This window comes from Podarcis vaucheri (assembly GCF_965113315.1).
Source record: "Podarcis vaucheri genome assembly, chromosome: 10".
Taxonomy (NCBI): Eukaryota; Metazoa; Chordata; class Lepidosauria; order Squamata; family Lacertidae; genus Podarcis; species Podarcis vaucheri.
This window is the reverse complement of record NC_138748.1, coordinates 57,781,628-57,799,725: the sequence shown is the minus strand read 5'-3', so window position 1 is coordinate 57,799,725 and position 18,098 is coordinate 57,781,628. Positions and strand designations below refer to the sequence as shown.

General features: G+C 43.0%; 1 protein-coding gene and 2 long non-coding RNA genes across 11 annotated transcripts in view; 2 read left to right on the top strand and 1 right to left on the bottom strand.

The window, feature by feature from the left end:
* Positions 1–18,098, top strand: part of MICAL3 (microtubule associated monooxygenase, calponin and LIM domain containing 3) — a 190,885-nt gene extending 172,787 nt beyond the window's left edge. For 4 of the 9 annotated variants that reach the window (XM_082241380.1, XM_082241378.1, XM_082241382.1 and 1 more), the window contains 5 exons: positions 3,124–3,174; positions 13,731–13,796; positions 16,711–16,810; positions 17,409–17,482; positions 17,576–18,098. In XM_082241380.1, the coding sequence (XP_082097506.1) occupies positions 3,124–3,174; positions 13,731–13,796; positions 16,711–16,810; positions 17,409–17,482; positions 17,576–17,760 (476 nt within the window). In that variant the 3' untranslated portion in view covers positions 17,761–18,098. Of the gene's footprint in view, positions 1–3,123; positions 3,175–13,730; positions 13,797–13,925; positions 14,146–16,710; positions 16,811–17,408; positions 17,483–17,575 lie in introns of those variants that run through there. The other 5 variants (XM_082241385.1, XM_082241386.1, XM_082241384.1 and 2 more) reach the window with 4 other exon arrangements.
* On the bottom strand, positions 3,820–13,724 carry LOC309542533. The gene is made up of 2 exons (XR_014224283.1): positions 9,892–13,724; positions 3,820–7,735 (listed from the first exon to the last, which is right to left on the bottom strand). It is a non-coding gene; the product is annotated as an uncharacterized lncRNA (long non-coding RNA).
* LOC309542534 lies at positions 7,731–12,915 on the top strand. Its single transcript, XR_014224284.1, has 2 exons — positions 7,731–8,633; positions 9,092–12,915. It is a non-coding gene; the product is annotated as an uncharacterized lncRNA (long non-coding RNA).

The following is an 18,098-nucleotide window of genomic DNA, read 5'->3' as shown; positions in this document are numbered from 1 at the left end:
AGTTAATGAGTACATTTTGATAGTGCCATCACCACTAGCTGCCCAAACTTGCTTATTTTATCCTGCAGTTGACTCTGGTTTAAAATGCTTTTTGCAGCCTTTTAGAGTCATTCTTGTTGCATCAGAGAGAATTTGATTGCCTTCAACTTGAAAGGGAGAGAATCTATAGAGAATATGTTTTGGTAGGACTGCAGAGTGCAGCTTTTTGCTAGTGGTAGCTCACAGCATCAGCTGGGGCCAAATAATGTACTCAGTCCAACTTAATCCCTGGAATACTTTTACAACTATTTAAATATTGTTGTTTAAATTGTTTCATAAAATGAATGCAGGTATATAGTTTTAAAAGAATGGAAAGAATTATGCACCTCTACATTCAACAGTCTACAGCCATCTCAAACTCTTTTTTTGTCACCTGACATTCATTTCATTGTCCCCCAGCATCCTTATAGGTGGTGTCATCAGAATTTGAGGAGCTTTGCAAACAACTGAGGGCTTTACTTGCCACACTTCATGGGCAGTGGTGGTGCTTTGGCAAGCAGAAAATTATTAGAGATGGCTTTAGATATCTAAAATGTGATGGGGAAGTGGAGAGGGAGAGACAAATGAAAAGGCTGGCTTATTTTTGGGCCTCACAGGTGTGCCTATGAGTATTAATAATTGCCTTTTGAATTCAGGATTTATTCAGTAATCCCATGAAAAATAGACTGTTAATGGGGCATGCTCTTGTTTCTTGAGATGAGAGAATTGTTAATTTTTTAGATTTTCATGTGCCTTAAAACCTCTTTTTCCTTACACACCTTCAATATCAGCAGTAACTTATTTCTGTATACTGTCCAAACAACCTTGACTGCCTTATGCAGCGTACGTAGTATTGGCCAAACCGATATGCCTTGCAGACTACAGTTACAAAGCCCTATTCTCTTAATGGCTAGTAATAGGTTTGCTGGAAAAGGAGCTTCTGCTTTGGTAATGCAGATGGGAAGAGAACACCTTCCCCAAACTACCCATTCTTTATTGTTAAAACAGTTTCCTTGTGTATGGGTTAATTAGAATTTTGTGTCCATTTCATGCAATTGATACTGCTTCTAATGTTAAGAGCATTGCATGCACACTTTAACCTGGGACAAATACACAAAAGCTCTCCTACTATGTGCACTTGTGGTGAAGCAGACATGGTATGTGCTTATCATGTTGTAATAAACACACAGCATACATGCCCTTGCCGTATGTAGACATTGTGTTTACATAGGAAGTGATTTTCTGCCTGGAGCACTTTTGTACACTTTCTATGCTACTTTATATATTGAAAACTGAAGTTCATCTTATTGTGTGATGTGTCAAAGGAACATACTTTGTGCATTCCATAAACAGCCCAATGCACTTTGGTATTCCAGGCAGAAAATCCAAGTACAGTCGTACCTTGGAAGGCGAATGGAATCTGTTCCAGAAGTCTGTACGACTTCCAAAACATTTGGAAACCAATTTGCAGCTTCTGATTGGCTGCAGGAAGCTCCTGCAGCCAATCATAAACTGCGGAAGCCCCATTGGACGTTCAGATTCCAAAAGAACGTTCGCAAACCGGAACAATCACTTCTGAATTTCCGGCGTTCAGGAGCCAAAATGTCTGAGTTCCAGGGCGTTCAGGAGGTACGACTGTAGTGCCCTTTACTACTTGGTAGTAATAATAATTAATTATAGTTCGGTGGCCTTTAATTGTTTCCCCCAAAATATCTGGCACCTGAGGCCAACTGGCTCAGCTTGCATAATAGAAGGTCCAAACCTGTCTTGACCCAAGTGAAATTTTTGAGCATTGGACCAACTCTGACACCAATTTTCTTGAGTCTGTCGTGGTGCTTCCTTCCCAGGGGTTGAAACTAAAGTAACAATTGACATTTTATTTCTGATTAGAAATAAATTAATTTGAAAAGTGCCATGCTGAAAACATAAGGAAACCCTTTATGATGAGCAGTTCAGAGGATTTAAGAACTGCTTTAAGAATATCCATACATATTTTTGTTCTCTTGAGTTAAGTGACCCTAAAGTCTGTTGCATACATCATTACTGCTTTAATAAGGCTCTTCATAGTTTACCAGAATGTATAAAGATTTCCAAATGTTATATACTCCCATCAGACATTGACATGATTATTAGGCATACTGGATGCCCTATTTAAACTGGAGGGGTTTTTGTTTGGGTCAGAATGGAGACTCTTTGTAGAACATATTTATTTTAGGGGAAGAACCCTTACATTCTGCAGAAGGGGCATGGCAACTGCTTAGTTTTTCTTAGCTATGTGGTGTTGAGTTCCTTGCCCAAATCCAGACACCTGTGGCCCATGTGGCCATTTCATGTTTCCTACTTCTGACAACACATCCTATAAAACAGTATCTGCCATTTATGGAAAGTGATCGCAGGAATGTAGATGTGTGAGAAAAGTTACCAAAGAGTTGGCTATGCCCTTAGCTTTCCCAAGGTCAATCTTAAATGAAAGATCCCAGATTCCATTGGGCTTGTTTATGGATTTACACCGGAGGTGAAAAAACTTACCAAAAAGAAGCTGCAAGAGTGAAGACCCTAGTACTTTTCTGGTTGCCTAGCCAACACAAAACAATGTAGCTGAATAAAAAGAAGGATGAAATGAGACGACCCAGCCCAACGCCTTCCCCTACTCTCTTGAATGGAGATGTATCCTTCCCCGAATTCCCTCCCTACTGGAGAATGTTTGTGGATCCTTCCTTAATGTCCCGCAAAATAACAGTGCAGTGTCTCATCTTGATACAAACCAGTATAGGTGACAAATCCTCATACAGAGTCCAGCCTGCTCTCCTTCTCTGCCTGGAAATCCATGCCTGCCTGTCCTCCCTGCCTATTTACCAGGGAATACTTTATCCTCCCCCTGTCTTTACAGTATATACCGTATATATGTATGTGTATATATTTATTATAGAGTTGCATGATTTCTTGTTTCTTCTGTTTCTGTCTCTCTCTTTCCCTGTCTTGCTTCTCTTATGTATGCAATTTCTCTTACAGAGTGCTTTGAATCCTGGGCAGGGAGTGGGGAGGGCTAGCAGGGGTGGGTACTTGAACCAATAACTCTCTCTCTTCACCGATTCCTTGTTGTAGACTATTGGGGAGAGTCTTATTACAGTGACCTCATCGACTTGCACCTGGGTGGTATGTATGGCAGAAACCTCTTTGCTGGCACTAACCCTGCTGACACCTGCTCCCGCCACCCTCTCCCTCCACCTACTTCTTTCCATCCCTGGCTCCTCACAAGCAATGAGAAGAAACCAGTCTTGCACCTAATTGATTGGCTAGGGCCCTTTTCCAGCTCGGAGGAGAACTAGCAGTCCTTAATGAGCAGTGTTTTGGAATCGTAGAATCTCACAACTGCAGAGTTGGCAGGGACCCTGAAGGTCATCTGCTCCAGCGCCCTGCAATACAGGAATCCTGCTCACAGCCTTCCCAGGGTGGGCTTGAACCACCAGCCACCTAGTTAACAGTCAGATGCACAATTGGGCCATGTCACATGACGTCTAGGCTTTTTGCAAAACACCCCAGTGACGGGGGGCGGCAGCAATGGTTTCCATTGTGGTTTCCTGTAGGAAAACAACCAGGAATGAAAGTGGAAGAGATGTGCAGAAGTACAGAGAATTTATTTCTCATCACTTTTTAAATATTAAACCTCTTCTCAAGGGTTGATTTTTTTTACTCTTTTCCCCACCAGGATAAACCTCTGCACCAACTTAAAATAACCTTTCCTGAGAAAGAAGTTTAATACTCAAAATTTGTTGGGCAACAAATTGTCTTTTGTACACATTTTGAAATTTTTCCTTTTCTATTCTGGGATTCACTGGAGGCCTGATCCAAAGTGTCACATGCTGAGTTCTGTGCATGCACAGGGGACTCTCTTGTAAGCTGGGTGCCTTCTTTTTCCTCCAACACAATAATACTGGAGAAACCATTTCTGAAACATGGAGGTAAAAAACCCTGAGTCATCTCCTCCTCCTCTCTCCATTGGTGACATTTAAGAATTTCAGTCCATGAAAGGTTACGCCATAAAAATGTGTTAGTATTTAAGGTGCCGCAAGACTATGTTTTTGCCGCAGTGTTCTAATTTGACTATCCTTCTGGCATTTAAAAAATGTGTAGTGCCACATTATTGCAATGAAAGACTTCCCATTCATTTTGTGGCAGCCAATGAAATGGAGGGGGACAAGGAAGTGCAATATTATATGTTGCATGTTTTTAATTTCTAAGCATTTCAGCGGATCCAGGAAGAGGAGAAAGAGAGACATGGGATTGCTGCTCTTGCCAGTGGTCAGTGTCTGCTGTGAAAAGTAGTTGTAGCTTGAATGTAGTTTCAGGTGTGGTGCTGTAATGAAAAACAGAGGGACCTCTGGGGTACATGTACAAGACTTTAGCTAAAGGAGCTCTCTGGATCATGGCCTCTTTTCAAACTTCATCATTTAACCTGGGGTAGCTAACCTTTGAGATGTTGTTGAACTACAGCTCTCATTAGCCCTGACTGTTGGCCATGCTGTTTGGGATTGATTGAGGGCCATAGGTTAGCCACCCCCAGTTTAGCCCCTAAACTTAGTTGTGCTATGCATTTTGTTGATAAGTAAATCCAAACTATTGATTAGATTTTTCTTCCCAAAGATAATCTAGCACTTATATACTTTATTCTCCCTCAAGGATTGCCCCAACCCTCAAAGCAGTGACAGCTGCTCCCTCAACACACTTTGTTACACTTTATAAGGACTGCTATATTTTCTTTTTAAATGCTATGCTTCTTTAAATACCGTTGCCTGTTATTGTAGGGAAAGTTGTACAGATTATCACACTTAATCTGCACTGCTAAACTGCAATTTGAGTGCTAGAGTTCCTACAAATGGGTGGGTGGCCAGGAGAGTACACAAATGTTGCACATGCCCTGTCATTTCTGAAATTAAAGAGTTTGAACAAGCCCTCAGATGGTATTCACAGGCTCTTTCTCTTTCCTTGTGTAAAGTTCACGCTCGAAAGATCACCACAACATGATATAGTTCCTATTCTTTTCTCTTTTTTGTCTTTCTCCCCCCCCCTCCCCACTCCCATGTATAGTGACTTTTTTATGAATAACACCCCCCACTCTGCAGTAATATTACAACTTTAACACAGGCCAGCACAAATTGTGTCCCATCAAGCTTACCGGTCATGTATTATGACATTGCAGGTACTTGATAGCCTTCCTGTTTTTGCAGTCTGAGGCAAAACAAAACATCAGATATTGCTTGAAACCCTGGTGGGCTACATTTGACATGGTGGGTTACCAGTCATGCAGGACTGATTCAACACATCTTTGGTACTACAGCTGTTTTCCAAGGTGTCTTAAATTCTGGTCCTTACTCCTTGGGAGTTGGTGACAGAAGGATGTATTGCCAAGTCTCCTTAAAGTGACTTTTGTATATCACTAATGTTTTTGAACTATTGCTGCGTCTCTTCCATAAAAATCAAGCAAGCTACCCGTGTTCTTCAGACTGGCAGTTTGCAGGTTAAGGAGATCAACAGTGTTTTGTGGGTTCAACCCTCATAGTTTAGAAATAGGTAAGTGGTAGCCCAGGAGGTTATAGGCCCCCAGGAATTTCCTAACTTGGCCCTATCATAGTCCCAAATCTCAAAGGGTCCCCCTTTCATTATTTTGCACCTTTCCTCCATGCAAAGGAGACATAGACCCTTTCTTCCCCATTGTGAGCAGCAAAATGCTCTGCCAGTTTTCTTCCTCCATACTTCAGCAGCTGACATGGAAGCTAAATACAGAGGTCAGTTTGGAGAGTTAAGTGCCTGAGGTGCTTGCCCACCAAACTATTTCTTGTTTTAACATGTTGTGGGAGATAACAGAAAGATTTAAGCCCTTTCTCCATGCCTCCACTCACCTGGAGTCAATCAGTAGGTGGAGCAAATGCTGTTGGCTCTCCAGCCCTTGCTCAAAGCAAAATGACACATCCCTGCTAGAAGGAGTTGCTGGCTCCTCTCTGGAGACCAGTGCTCTGCCTATGTGGGGTTTCTTTCCAAGTGTGCCGCTAGGGGGCATTGTGTGCCCACAGACAGAGCTGTAAAAGGGTTAATGCAAAGTTACACCTAACAGGTCCTGCTCCTAGCTGATGCAGCTCCCACACTTCCTTCTCCTTCCCCCCCCTTCCCTTCCTAATTCCCTCTTGAAGGCAGCAGTCTTGTCATTTTTGCTAACAGTGGCTTTAAAAAGTAGTCATCGGAGTCATTTAAAGGGACACTGTCGTTTTTCACATTAACTAACCTCACTTTCTGTCATAAAGAACTAGCATGTAAATTAATAAATCTCATTTGCTTCTCACGATTATATCCTTTTGTTCCCTACATTTCCTGTTTGGATAAATGTACGCAATATTAGCCATGGCTACTTCTTCCCTACACTTTTGGGGTTTAAAGACATTTTTTATTTTTGCTAGTTTCAACTCCAGCCCAGATAGCAGTAATAATTCACAATTCCGAATGGAAGATCATTATTATTTTAATCTATCTTGATTTCTTTCTTTCTTTTAATCCCCAGCAGAAAACTTCACTACTTGGCAGTATCCCTTTAAATAAAATGCAGTGTTATGTGCAGAAAAAGACACACGTGGCTTTGTAGTGTTAGTTCTTTTTATACTCCTCTGTGACTGGTGTTTGTTCAGTACTTCCTCACAGGGCTGCCAGAGTGCTCAAGAGTCACTGTAGCGTAGGGGCTAAGAGACTGTCAGCTAGGGAATCCCTGGTTCAGACCTCACCTCTGCTGTTCTCACTAAGCCACCTTGGGGAAGTATGGGCTTAATAATGGCTGCCTTAAATGGTTGCATATAATACGTTTCTATGCCTCTTGTAATAGATATAATAGGATGATTGGTTTGAATAGCCAAGGCACTTCACAAAGCACCGCATAAATGCTAAAATTTATATATACTTCTGAAGGTGGTGAAAGAAAGTCCTCTCCTTCATCTTGCCAGTAAATGTAACCAATGGGTCTCAACCTGAGTTGACTTCTGCATTCACAATGGGTTCTGCTCAAGATAAAGGAGGAAACATGTTCCAACCACGTTCTTGCTATTCCCTGGGCATATGTTCATTTGTGATCCAGCTACTAAATGCTCTTGCTTTGAAACGAGAGAGATTCAGCGTGCAGATGTATTCTTAGGACCCCTACAGAAACAGTTGCTATATATGGCAGAGATATATGCCACACCCGTGAATGCCTGCACATGTTCTTGTATGGCATATGCATGGCCTAAGAATGCTCAGCAGTCATGGCTTGATCACCTGGTGAGTACAGGAGAAGGATGTTGTGCTGAGAAGGGGCTCAGTGCAGGCATTTCCTTCTCATCACTTTAGTGTTTAGCACCAGCAGCAATTTTGGGTGCTGGCATGAAGGTGTCTCCCATTATTCTTGGTTTGGACTCCAATATCCATCATTGGAAGCAAAATTCCAGTGGCTACATTCAGGGCTATTGGTGCTAAGCTCCAAACCCTTTGGTCAGACTCATACTCCAGCTGGGTCACTGGGTTAGATGGAGGCAGATTGCACAATAAAGCCCAGCCATGGTATCACCAGACCTTAGCAAGGGGAGTCCGGAAAGCTGTGCCAGGATCAAACCAAGGTCAGAAGGGATCCGTCTAGTCCAAAAGTAATCCAGGACAGCATTGGTAAGCTTGGGGTCCAGGGTTCAGCAACTGATGAGCTCTAAGAAGGAAGCAGGGGGAGGCAAAGGAGTCAGGTTCAGAAGTAAGGAGCTGGATGGTAGATTGTCTTCAACAAGCAGCAGACTCCAAATGAAGCCTGATATAGCCTAGACTCCCAAACCATGCCATCACCAGCTTCAGGTGCTTGAGTCTGCCGTAAGAGCCTTTGCTCTTGAGTTTTGTTAGTTACAATGAGCCTTTGACTCAATAATTACACAGCAACACTGCACTCCCAAGTGTGCATTCTCTCACTGACTAGCTGCCTGGGCTGGATCTTCTGGCCCCAATGTCTTTGAAGCCTGAGGGGTTGATTCAGCCTCCCCCTTTGACTTTGCCTGGGCTTCTCTGCCAGGGGTGGCTCAGGAACCCACTGCAAGGTCCTTTCAGAGCATCCCCTAGTAGTAAGCCTAGGCAGAGGCCTTCTGGTATACCAGGGACTTCAGAACTGTCATTATGGAGGTGGGGGGGAAATATTTCACCTTGGGACAACGATCAGGAGGTCTTGATGATATTGGGTTGAATGCATGTTGTTTTTATCCTTAGCTTGTACAGCAAATTAATTTTCAATTTTATTGTGTAATAGTAAAATGTATCCACTAGCCAGAATCTTTTTGGATGTCTCTAAGTGATATTGGAATAATTATTTTTAAGCACTAGCAAACCAGGGCAAAAGAAGGCAGTGGTGTAGCTAACAGTATCAAGGAGTGTAGAGGCAATACTGGTCTCTTGGCATGTAAGGAGTCAGTTCCAAGGACTTTGTAGCAGGAGAAAAACATGGTTATCAGCATTTGATGCCAATGCCAGGCTTATGGCTGAATAATCTTGCACTGGAAGAAAGGGGAGGTATAATTGATTATAAAACAGGTTTGATCAGAGATGGAGGGGCAGGTCTGACAGATGTTCACAAGAGAGATTATGATGGGATGATTAGCTGCTTGTGCGTAAAATCGTGGTCCCTCAGAGTTTGTGCAACTCCACAAACCTCTGTGTGTGACAGAGCTCCTCAAACATGTCTGCCCTAGTCACTTGTAGATTCCGACAGTGGTTGTTTGCGGAAGCGCTTCCAGCAAAGAAGCTCCTTAACGGAAACGCGTCTTCTGGACTCACGACGTGGCAGCTTCCGGCGAAGAATGGGTCTCCCTATGGGAGCTTCTGACACCTCCCCGCTGTTCTCGCTGGACGTGTCCCTGATCCCTCCCTCTTCCCTGCTAGTTCCTGCTTTAGCTGCTGCGTCTCTCTCCGCATTCATGAGACCTTCCTCCAGAGACCCATCTCTCCCCCTGCTGGTCCCTGCTTTCGCTGCTGACTCCCTCCCAACCTCTGTGAGCCCTTCCACCACCTGTCCCTCCGATGGCAGTTCCCTGACAGAGATGTTCAGACTAAAATGCAGAGGGTCAAACATGGCTCAAATAGAAATTTATACTTCCTCACTTCTCTCTGGATTCACCTTACCCAGATGGACAGGGTACAAATGTAAATTATTATTATTATTATTATTATTATTATTATTATTATTATTATTATTATTACTACTCAGTGGTTCAGCAGTCACCCTTGCTTCAGTTCCCTGACTTGACTTTTTTGCCTGGTGATGCATAATGCAGGACACCCTTCTCCAACTCTTGAGTGAATTCTTGAGTTTTGGAACATCTGATGCCAAACTTAAGTGATCATATGATACCATTATGCATGCTGATTTGAATACATCACACTTATAGGCTGATTATCAATATCCAGTGAAAAGGGGGGGAAGGGGTGTTTCATATTTATTATATATCACATACGGTATCATATGCAGAAGACTAACTGCAGCCAAATGTATGGAATTTGGGTTTGTATCCAGTGTTAGTATCCAGTGCACATATGTGTGCATGCATTTGTACAGTGAGTTTATCTGTTTTAAAGTTATTTTAGTGCTGCAATAATCTAGGGTTACCATATTTCAAAAACCAGGAGCTTTTCTCTTTTTTTACAAAAATGCCGAAACAACGTGGTGTCCAAGAAATCCAGACATATGGAACCCTACAATAATCCACTGTAAGTTGTACCTGTACCTAGTGCTTAAACAAAAGGGAGAGATTTATGGTAATAAAGTAACATCTTTGGGTCTCATGCGTCTTACTGTCAACTTTTTTTGCAATGGTAATACACTTGTACCTTGGATCCCGAACACCCTGGAACTCAGATGTTTTGGCTTCCGAACGCCGCAAACCTGGAAGTGATTGTTTCGAATGTTCTTTTGGAACCCAAATGTCTGACAGCACTTCTGCAGCTTCTGATTGGCTGCAGGAGCTTCCTGCAGCCAATCAGAAGCTGCACTTTGGTTTTGAAAGTTGAACGGACTTCCGGAACGGATTCCATTCGACTTCCAAGATACAACTGTAGTTCAGTTAATGCAAGATGACTGTGCATTGCATCAGAACTTAGGCACCTGTACTTCCAAGCAAACATGCATAGAACTGGATTCCAAGATTCATTTAGCTTGGGCATTTTTGTTTCTAGTTTTGGAAACATACACTAAATAATTATCTTTTGCTGGATGCATTCTTTGTGTTGGAACTCTGCAAGTATCTGAGCTACATAAGATCTATTTCAGTTCATGTCCTAAGCAGAACAAAAAGGATGGTGTGATCATGTTCAAGTTTTATGCCTTGCTGCATGGTACTTGAAGGCATTTCTTGACCAAACCCAAAGTGAGTTGAGTTGCCGCTTGATCCTAGTTGGCCTAGCAAAAAGTTGATCGGGATCAGTCTAGTTTTTCAATAAGATATGTATTTCACAAATTGCTTCAGGCTTTTAAATAGTCTCTCACTAGTCAGTTACCAGTGGTGAATCATCATCTCTTGGCAATGGGAGCTTTTATAAATTATTAGACATTTTGTTCTGAGTGTACTTTCAGGCGGTCTGTGTGCTACACATAACTTGCTAATATAGGCATTTGTTGACGAGCAATAGAAATGTTTTCTGTCTAGTAGCCTTTGTGATCTTTTTTCGCTTTAAGTTCAGTGATGCGGAGAAAGGATTTATCCATTTATATTATTGAATTATCTGTATACATAATGGACTATTCAACACATCTTTACTAATCGGATGCTATGAATATTCTCTGGGGATTATCCATGGAGTTGGATAAGACATTCTATTAATGGTCCAGCTTCTGCTGCAGGTACTGTTGGGGGAAAACATTGTAGCTATTGGATATAGGTTTATTGACAATAGTAGCAAGAGGCCTGCCTATCGATGTGGTGGAATAAGCCCAAGAACCTCCACCCTCCATAGTTGATATTTCAGTCTGCCTTATCTCTTGAAACCCGTCTCTGCTGACTCCAGTATCAGACTCTGGGAGCAAGGGTATCCTGTGGTTCCAACTGACTTAGTTACACCATAGACGGAGGGGATTGTCGGGGGGCTCCATGGAGATACTTAAGATATTATGTCAAACCATGGTTTGCACTAGCAGTGGTTTTGCCTCCAAGCTCAATTTACTGTTATCTCACCTGGAAAGCTTCAGGTGAGATCCCACGCAATGGCCTTCAAAATTGGGAGGTGGTCTGTGCTTGCATAGAGGTACTGTCATGTGAACTGGCATCTGTATGTGGGGCAGGAATGGGAAACCTGTGGCCTTCCAGATCTTGTGGGATTACAGATCCCATCAGCCCTAGCTAGCATGTGTAGTGGTCAGGAGTGATGGGAATTGCAGCCCAACATCATCTGGAGGGCCACAGGTTGCCACCACTCATTCAGGATCTGTATCACTGAGTGTGGCAGCTAGAACTAGGTTGCTGCAACCATGGAAGTGGTAGAAGCTCCATATATAGCCTTGATACACACTGAATCTGCATAGAAGCCTGGTCTAGTAGCAGCCCGGTACACAATGGAATCCACCCAGTTCAAAGCAAAACATAAAGGTCATCTTAACCTTAATCATGACTGAGGAAGAACTTCAGCAAATGCAAGAATATTCAGAGAGTATTTCCCTTGGTGTACAGCTTGACTGTGCATTTTAGAACCATTTAATCCAAGCAACCCACTTGTATTCTTGTATTTTTTACACATACTAAGAATGGAATACATATCTATCCAAGACTAGCCCTTGAAGGAGACCTGCGAAGTAAAAACAAAGCACCATTGCATTGCCACTTTAAAGAAAAACCTGTGTCCATTGTTACACTACATGGATTTTCATGGATCTCTTTCCCAAGCGACAAAAATACTTTTAAGGCATTCGATTTGTTGGTTTGGTTTTTTTGGAAGGGGGGGGAGAGAGAAGAAAGTTGTCTGGGGATACTATGGAATGTCGTCAAACAAGATGAGTCTTCACGTACAGATGGGCAGCATGTAACATGTATATGTGATGTACTTTTAACCCTTTTCACACTGAGTATACATGTTTCTTCCTGTTGAGAGATTCACATTGCTCATTCACACACTATTTGCAAACTGATGTGCTTCCTCCCTTTTAACTTTGGTCTGTCCTGTGTGTTACTGCTCTAGTTCTGTGATGGTCCCTTCTAAAAGCTGTTCCCTTCCCAGGCCTTATCTTCGTAAATGAGAACTGAGGCTTTCCCTCTCCATTATATGTGCGTGTAGATCTGATTCCAGTGGGTTATGAATGTCCTCTTTTTTATAAATTCAGTTGCTCCTTGTTACACAGTGGCATTTTTCTTTCACTTCCATTCTACTCACAGATTAGTCAATGGGCCACAGGTCTTTCTGTAATATATAGATCACTGGGAGTTAACAAAGCACCATGGACTGCGCTACTCAAGCCCCAGTGATCAGCTGGTTGCTGGGGCTTCTGTACACAGCAGCACCCAGTTCCTTATCCCTATTCTATAAGATTATTCATCTCTTTATGTATAATCTACCACAATAATTCCCAAACCGAGGAATTCATTGGATAATTGATGGTTCCTATAAGTGCCAACCCATAGGAAGAGGCTATTCTCTGCATCAGAGTGTGTAAGTTTGAGAAGTATTCCTCCCATTTTATTATTTTTTAATACAAACTACCTCTTTTATCAGAAATTTGGGAAATGTTAATTTACTGTGTTTTATCTAATTAATTGCCACATACTCAAACTTCTCCCCCCCCCCAATCAATCAAACAAACAAACAAACAAACAAACATACCAGTAGGGCATAGTCCTCAACTTTCTGTCTACCCTTGATATTGGCAGGGCCAGAAATACAAACTATGCATGAATATGTGTAAAATACCGGTCAAGGCTTTGGTTAGACCCAGGATAGGGGAACATTTGGCTTTCCAGAAGTTGCTGGACTACAGCTCTCATCACCCTGACTGTTGGTCATGTTGACTGGGGTGAATGAGAATCCAAAATCTTTTGGGGCAGGGGGACAACAGGTTCTGTATCCCTGGTTTAGTCTTGGTTTGTTTGCCCATCATAGGCAGTCAGTCCTGTTTTGCGCCATGATCTGCCTTTGTTTACTAAACACATAATACTTGCCACTGTCAACCTACTTCCTTGGACAATGTCACAAAAAAACCACATGGAATGTGCCAAGCTAATTTTCAAGATGGCCTTTTAAAACCTATTTGCTCTCCTGGTCTTTTAGAAACTTAATGTTGTCCACCCTCCTCTTAGTGCTTTTATCTCTTAACTGCACCATGTGACATGGAGGGTGAAAAGTCACCAAGCACAAGAAATGTCAAATGTTGGCATTTCCCCATTATCACAGTAACTTTTGTGGCCCACACTGTTTCCCCTCCCAGTGCCACAGTCTGCTCTTCTCCATTATTCGCGTTGACAAAGGATGTTCCATCTGTAGACTGTTCCCCTTGTTTCTGCTTCTCCATTTCTTGTATTATTATTTTCTTTTCTACTTCTTCTTGTTGTTTCCTTTCTTACTCTTGTGCTTTTTTGTCCTTTTGCTTGTCTGTTTATTTTCACCCTGTTTCTCCTCCTCTCTTCCTCTCCACTTCCAACTTCCTCTTCCCTTCCTTTCTTCCTCTCCCATCTTTGGTTCTATTGAAGTTGAGCCCAATGCCGGGACACCACGCCGTAGACCTCTCTCCTTCTGCCCTTGCTGTGCCCATGAAGGTAATGTAATTTCTTGCATTCCCTCCATTCCGTTCCCAAACCACCATTGGATTGGTGTAGAGACACTAGTGAGCTAGCAACAATATCAAGTGGCTCACCGCCAAACTTTTCTTTCCTTCAATCTCAAAGAAACCCTCTATAACAACCTTGTTATGAAGTGTGTCTGGCAGGATCGTAAAGGTACAGTATCCTTTTTTCAGCTGTGCATTGTGGGGATAAGGATAGTCTTGAAGTTTATTGGCGCAATTGATCAGAAATGACTGTAGTGGCATCAGTTTCATGCCTTAAGGGTTCTGTTTGGCGTGTTGGATGATCTTGCAGGGGAGTGGGGTGTGAGTCTACTTCCTTTTTTTAAAAAAAAAATACACATGGGTTAAAGGCATACTGTCTTTTGTAATGACTGGTTTCCCCAACAACCCTTGACTTTGAAAAGGCACCCTCCTGATCTGCCATAATCTAGACTGGTCTTCTGCAGTCCGTATCTTGCTAAGCATCTTCTTTATCCCAAGTGGAACCAGATTCCCACTGAAGTGTTTCCATTTCCCAAGGCATGGGGGAAAAGGGGTGGAATGTGACCGCCATGTATAACTTCGGCTAACCACTCTCTCTGCTTTTCATGGTGTGCTTTCATCAATTGTTCATCTTTCCTCCCCACCCCTGCCTCTCCCTCTGCTCATTGGCTGTCTAAAAATAATAATAATAAAAAATCTACATCCCACAAATGAACAAAAGTTTCCATAGGTCAGTGTTGACATGTATTTGGCTGTTTTGTGCAGAAGTTTCTTTTCTGATTATCCTCACAGTGGAAAGGGTGGGGAGATTCCCCAGTGCTTCTCATGGCTCCAATGCACTGGGCATCTGCATGTGTAAGCTTCTTCTCTCTTTCCACCATGGCTATGAGGGCACCTTGTGCAGAGATGCTCAGAGAGGCTTAATTGGGACCAAGCAATGGATAGGTATAGCCATCCACAGCCATGATTGGCTAGGGTGAGATTTTCGTACTGTGTATGTTTGCTTCTTGTGTTCTGGAGCTGTGTTAGTGGTTTTGAAAGAGGAGGAGAATTCTCGTTACCTGAGAATAAGTGGTAGGAACAGGGCTACCAAGAACCTCTGGACCATTTTGTTTTCTTGACCGTGATGGGAAATAATGTCTTGCTGCATAAAGGCATCCTCAGTTACAAATCATGCATTAGTCAGTGTCATCCAATACTGACAAGCACTACCAGGAACAGATAATAATGCTTTGGTAGCTGGATCTGACTTGGTAGCTGACCATCCCCATTCTAGAGTGTCTCCCTTGGGCTTCCATAACCCCATAAGAAGAGTCTGCATTTTTGAATAATTAGAATAGTGTCTAATACAAATATTTTGCCATTTGCACATAAGTAGGCACAAATTTTGCATCATATTTTCCTTAGAATAGATGTCCCCATTAGTTTTATATGAGATGAAAACTCATCTATGGTATGGATGAGAAACAGGAGTTAACCCTGTCTGCAACTTGACTGTGTTCTTTCCATATACTAGTTTCCTAAACTATTGACACCTCTGATAGGATGGTGAAATCTGATAGGTACAGGAAACAGCTGGAATCCCTCTGGGCCTACAGTGGTTAGGGCAAGACCCTGATCATCTGGAGCACATAACCAGGGCTTCACTTGCTTCCAAACTGATTTTTAGGATCTGAATCCAAACAGCTACCCATAAAGAGCTGCATATTTCATTACTAGATATGGGTTGTGGATGTAGCTCTCTAAAATAACATAAAATGGCTATGCTGTTTATTTCATATCAGGCTTTGCTACTGGGTCTACTAGCTTGGTTTTCATTGATTAAGCTTTTATTGAAATACAGTCATACCTCGGGTTGTGAGCGCTGCGGGTTGCGTGCTTTCGGGTTGCGGACCGCGCCAAACCCGGAAGTACCGGAGCGGGTTACTTCCAGGTTTCAGTGCATGCACAGAAGCGCAAAATGATCCCATGCGCAGAAGCGCTGAATTGCTTTACATGTGTGCGCAGATGCGGCATTGTGGGTTGCAAACGTGCTTCCCGCACAGATCACGTTCACAACCCGAGGTATGACTATACCTGGGAAGGTACCATGCTTCCTCTTCCTTTTTATGTGAGCAGATTTTCTTCTTGTGCTTTTCTACCATGCACTAGTGGTCTTGAGCTGGTGAACTTCAACTGATTGAACCTGTATTTATGCCACACAATACGTGTTTTTTGTTTAAGTGAGGGATCTCTAGCAGACACATTGAGGCAGATCTGCCTGGTGTGAATGATAAAGCCAAGAGGAAGGGAAATTATTGATAGCAGTGGCCAGGAACTGGTTGCTTTCAGTCATTAAGTTAATGCAGGTGGCTTGAAAAGGGGAGAGCACAGCACGTAAGACTACAATACTGGTAGGAGCCAGAATCAACTCTGAAACAGCCCATCAAGGAACAGTTCACTAATTGCTCTATAGTTATATGTAAAGTGGACAAATGGGTGTTGATTAAGGTGTGAGTGAGAAAACATGGCTTGAAACAGGTAGGCTTTGTTGGAAAGTGTTGGAAAGTGTCAGAGCTATGTTTGAAAGTGTCCAAATTGAAAAGGACAACAGTAGAAAAATACTGAAAAGTGACTGTAATTATGGCTATTGGTTTGGCGGGAGATGTGATGGGGAAGGTAGATTCAGGGCACATGGATCCAGTGGGGTTTTTTGGTTTATTTTACTGGAGGTGACCCTCCTTCCTGTGTGCCATAGACAAACTAAACAAGCAGATCTGACAAGAGTGCTCTGGCAGCATCTAGCTCAGCTTTCTTTGCACATTTTGCCCCACTCCCATTTTTGTTCCTGCCTGCCTGCCTGCTGGATTTATGGAAATGGCGGGAATCTTTCTCCAAGCTGACCTAAACTGTTCTCTTGGCAGGCATGGGGAAGAAGGACGACCCCAAGCTGATGCAGGAGTGGTTCAAGCTGGTGCAAGAGAAGAATGCCTTAGTGCGCTATGAGTCGGAGCTCATGATATTGTGAGTAAGGAGAGGAATTTCTGCATGCTTGGTCCACGCAGAGAAGGGGAAAGACGAGGCAACTATCCCCAGGCAGAGATATGTTATGGAACCTGTTTCTGTCTTCACCTTTGATGTGATGACAATGTACAGATGGGAATCCTGTTGCTTTGGAGACCCATAGGCGCCCCAAGTAAAATACAATTTTATAAAATTGATGAAGTGATCTGCTGCTGAGACCTGGTTCTCTTAGCATTTCCTTTGCATTCATGATTCCAAATAAGGTCAATGTAAGAAGGAAGATCTTGTCCCTTGCAGCTCAGCCCTGATGTGCAGTGGGCAGTAGGGGCCAGATGGAGTGACTTGGCATTTTCCTGTTATTTTCTCATCTGCCTTTCTGACCATTCCGCAACATGGGTTTAGGTGAAAAACCAACATGTATGTTCATCAAAGGAGGTTGTTCTGAACAAGGTTCTTAGTACAACTGAAGGGTTGCCTTACAATCAGTACTGAAAGGGAACACTTTACTACCTGAGCATGTTAGATTTTTAAGCCAGTAGCTTAGACTGCTGCTGAAACAACCCAAACCAGACATTTGCCTATTCTTCTCTCCTTGCAGCGCTCGGGAGTTGGAGCTGGAGGACAGGCAAAGCCGACTACAGCAAGAACTTCGGGAGAGGATGGCCGTGGAAGGTAAGTCTCATCGATGTACTCTGGTTCCCAGTAGAAAGCCCCTGCTACTTCCTTGGCTAGTTTTACAAGACTGCTTGTCCCTTTCTTTCCTAGATCACCTAAAGACAGATGAAGAGTTGTCAGAAGAGAAAAGAATCCTGAATGAAATGCTAGAGGTGGTGGAACAGAGAGATTCTCTTGTGGCCCTCCTCGAAGAGCAGCGACTTCGGGAGAAGGAAGAAGACAAGGACCTAGAGGCAGTCATGCTGTCCAAGGGATTCAACTTAAACTGGTCCTGAGCTTAGCAGCGCACTCGTCTGCCGATCTGCGTTGTCCAGTTGGCATGTGCCAAGTTGGCTGGAGCTGCCTGGATGGAGGAGATACCTTGGCACAGAAACCTCTTGAGGGTTCTTGCAGCGCCTGAGTGCTTCTTCCTGAGAGGAGGTTGGATCGAAAAGTGCTGAGGCCTGTATGAGGCCTGCAAACCCCAAGCCTGAGGTGGTCAGCTGAGGTTGTGTGCCTTCCTCAAGGACCTGTGCAAAGAGGCCATTGAGTTTTTGCGATCTCTGAGAGAGGCTAAAAAATGAGATGAAAACATTTTATTAAAAAAAATAAAATACACCACAACTTTAACCAA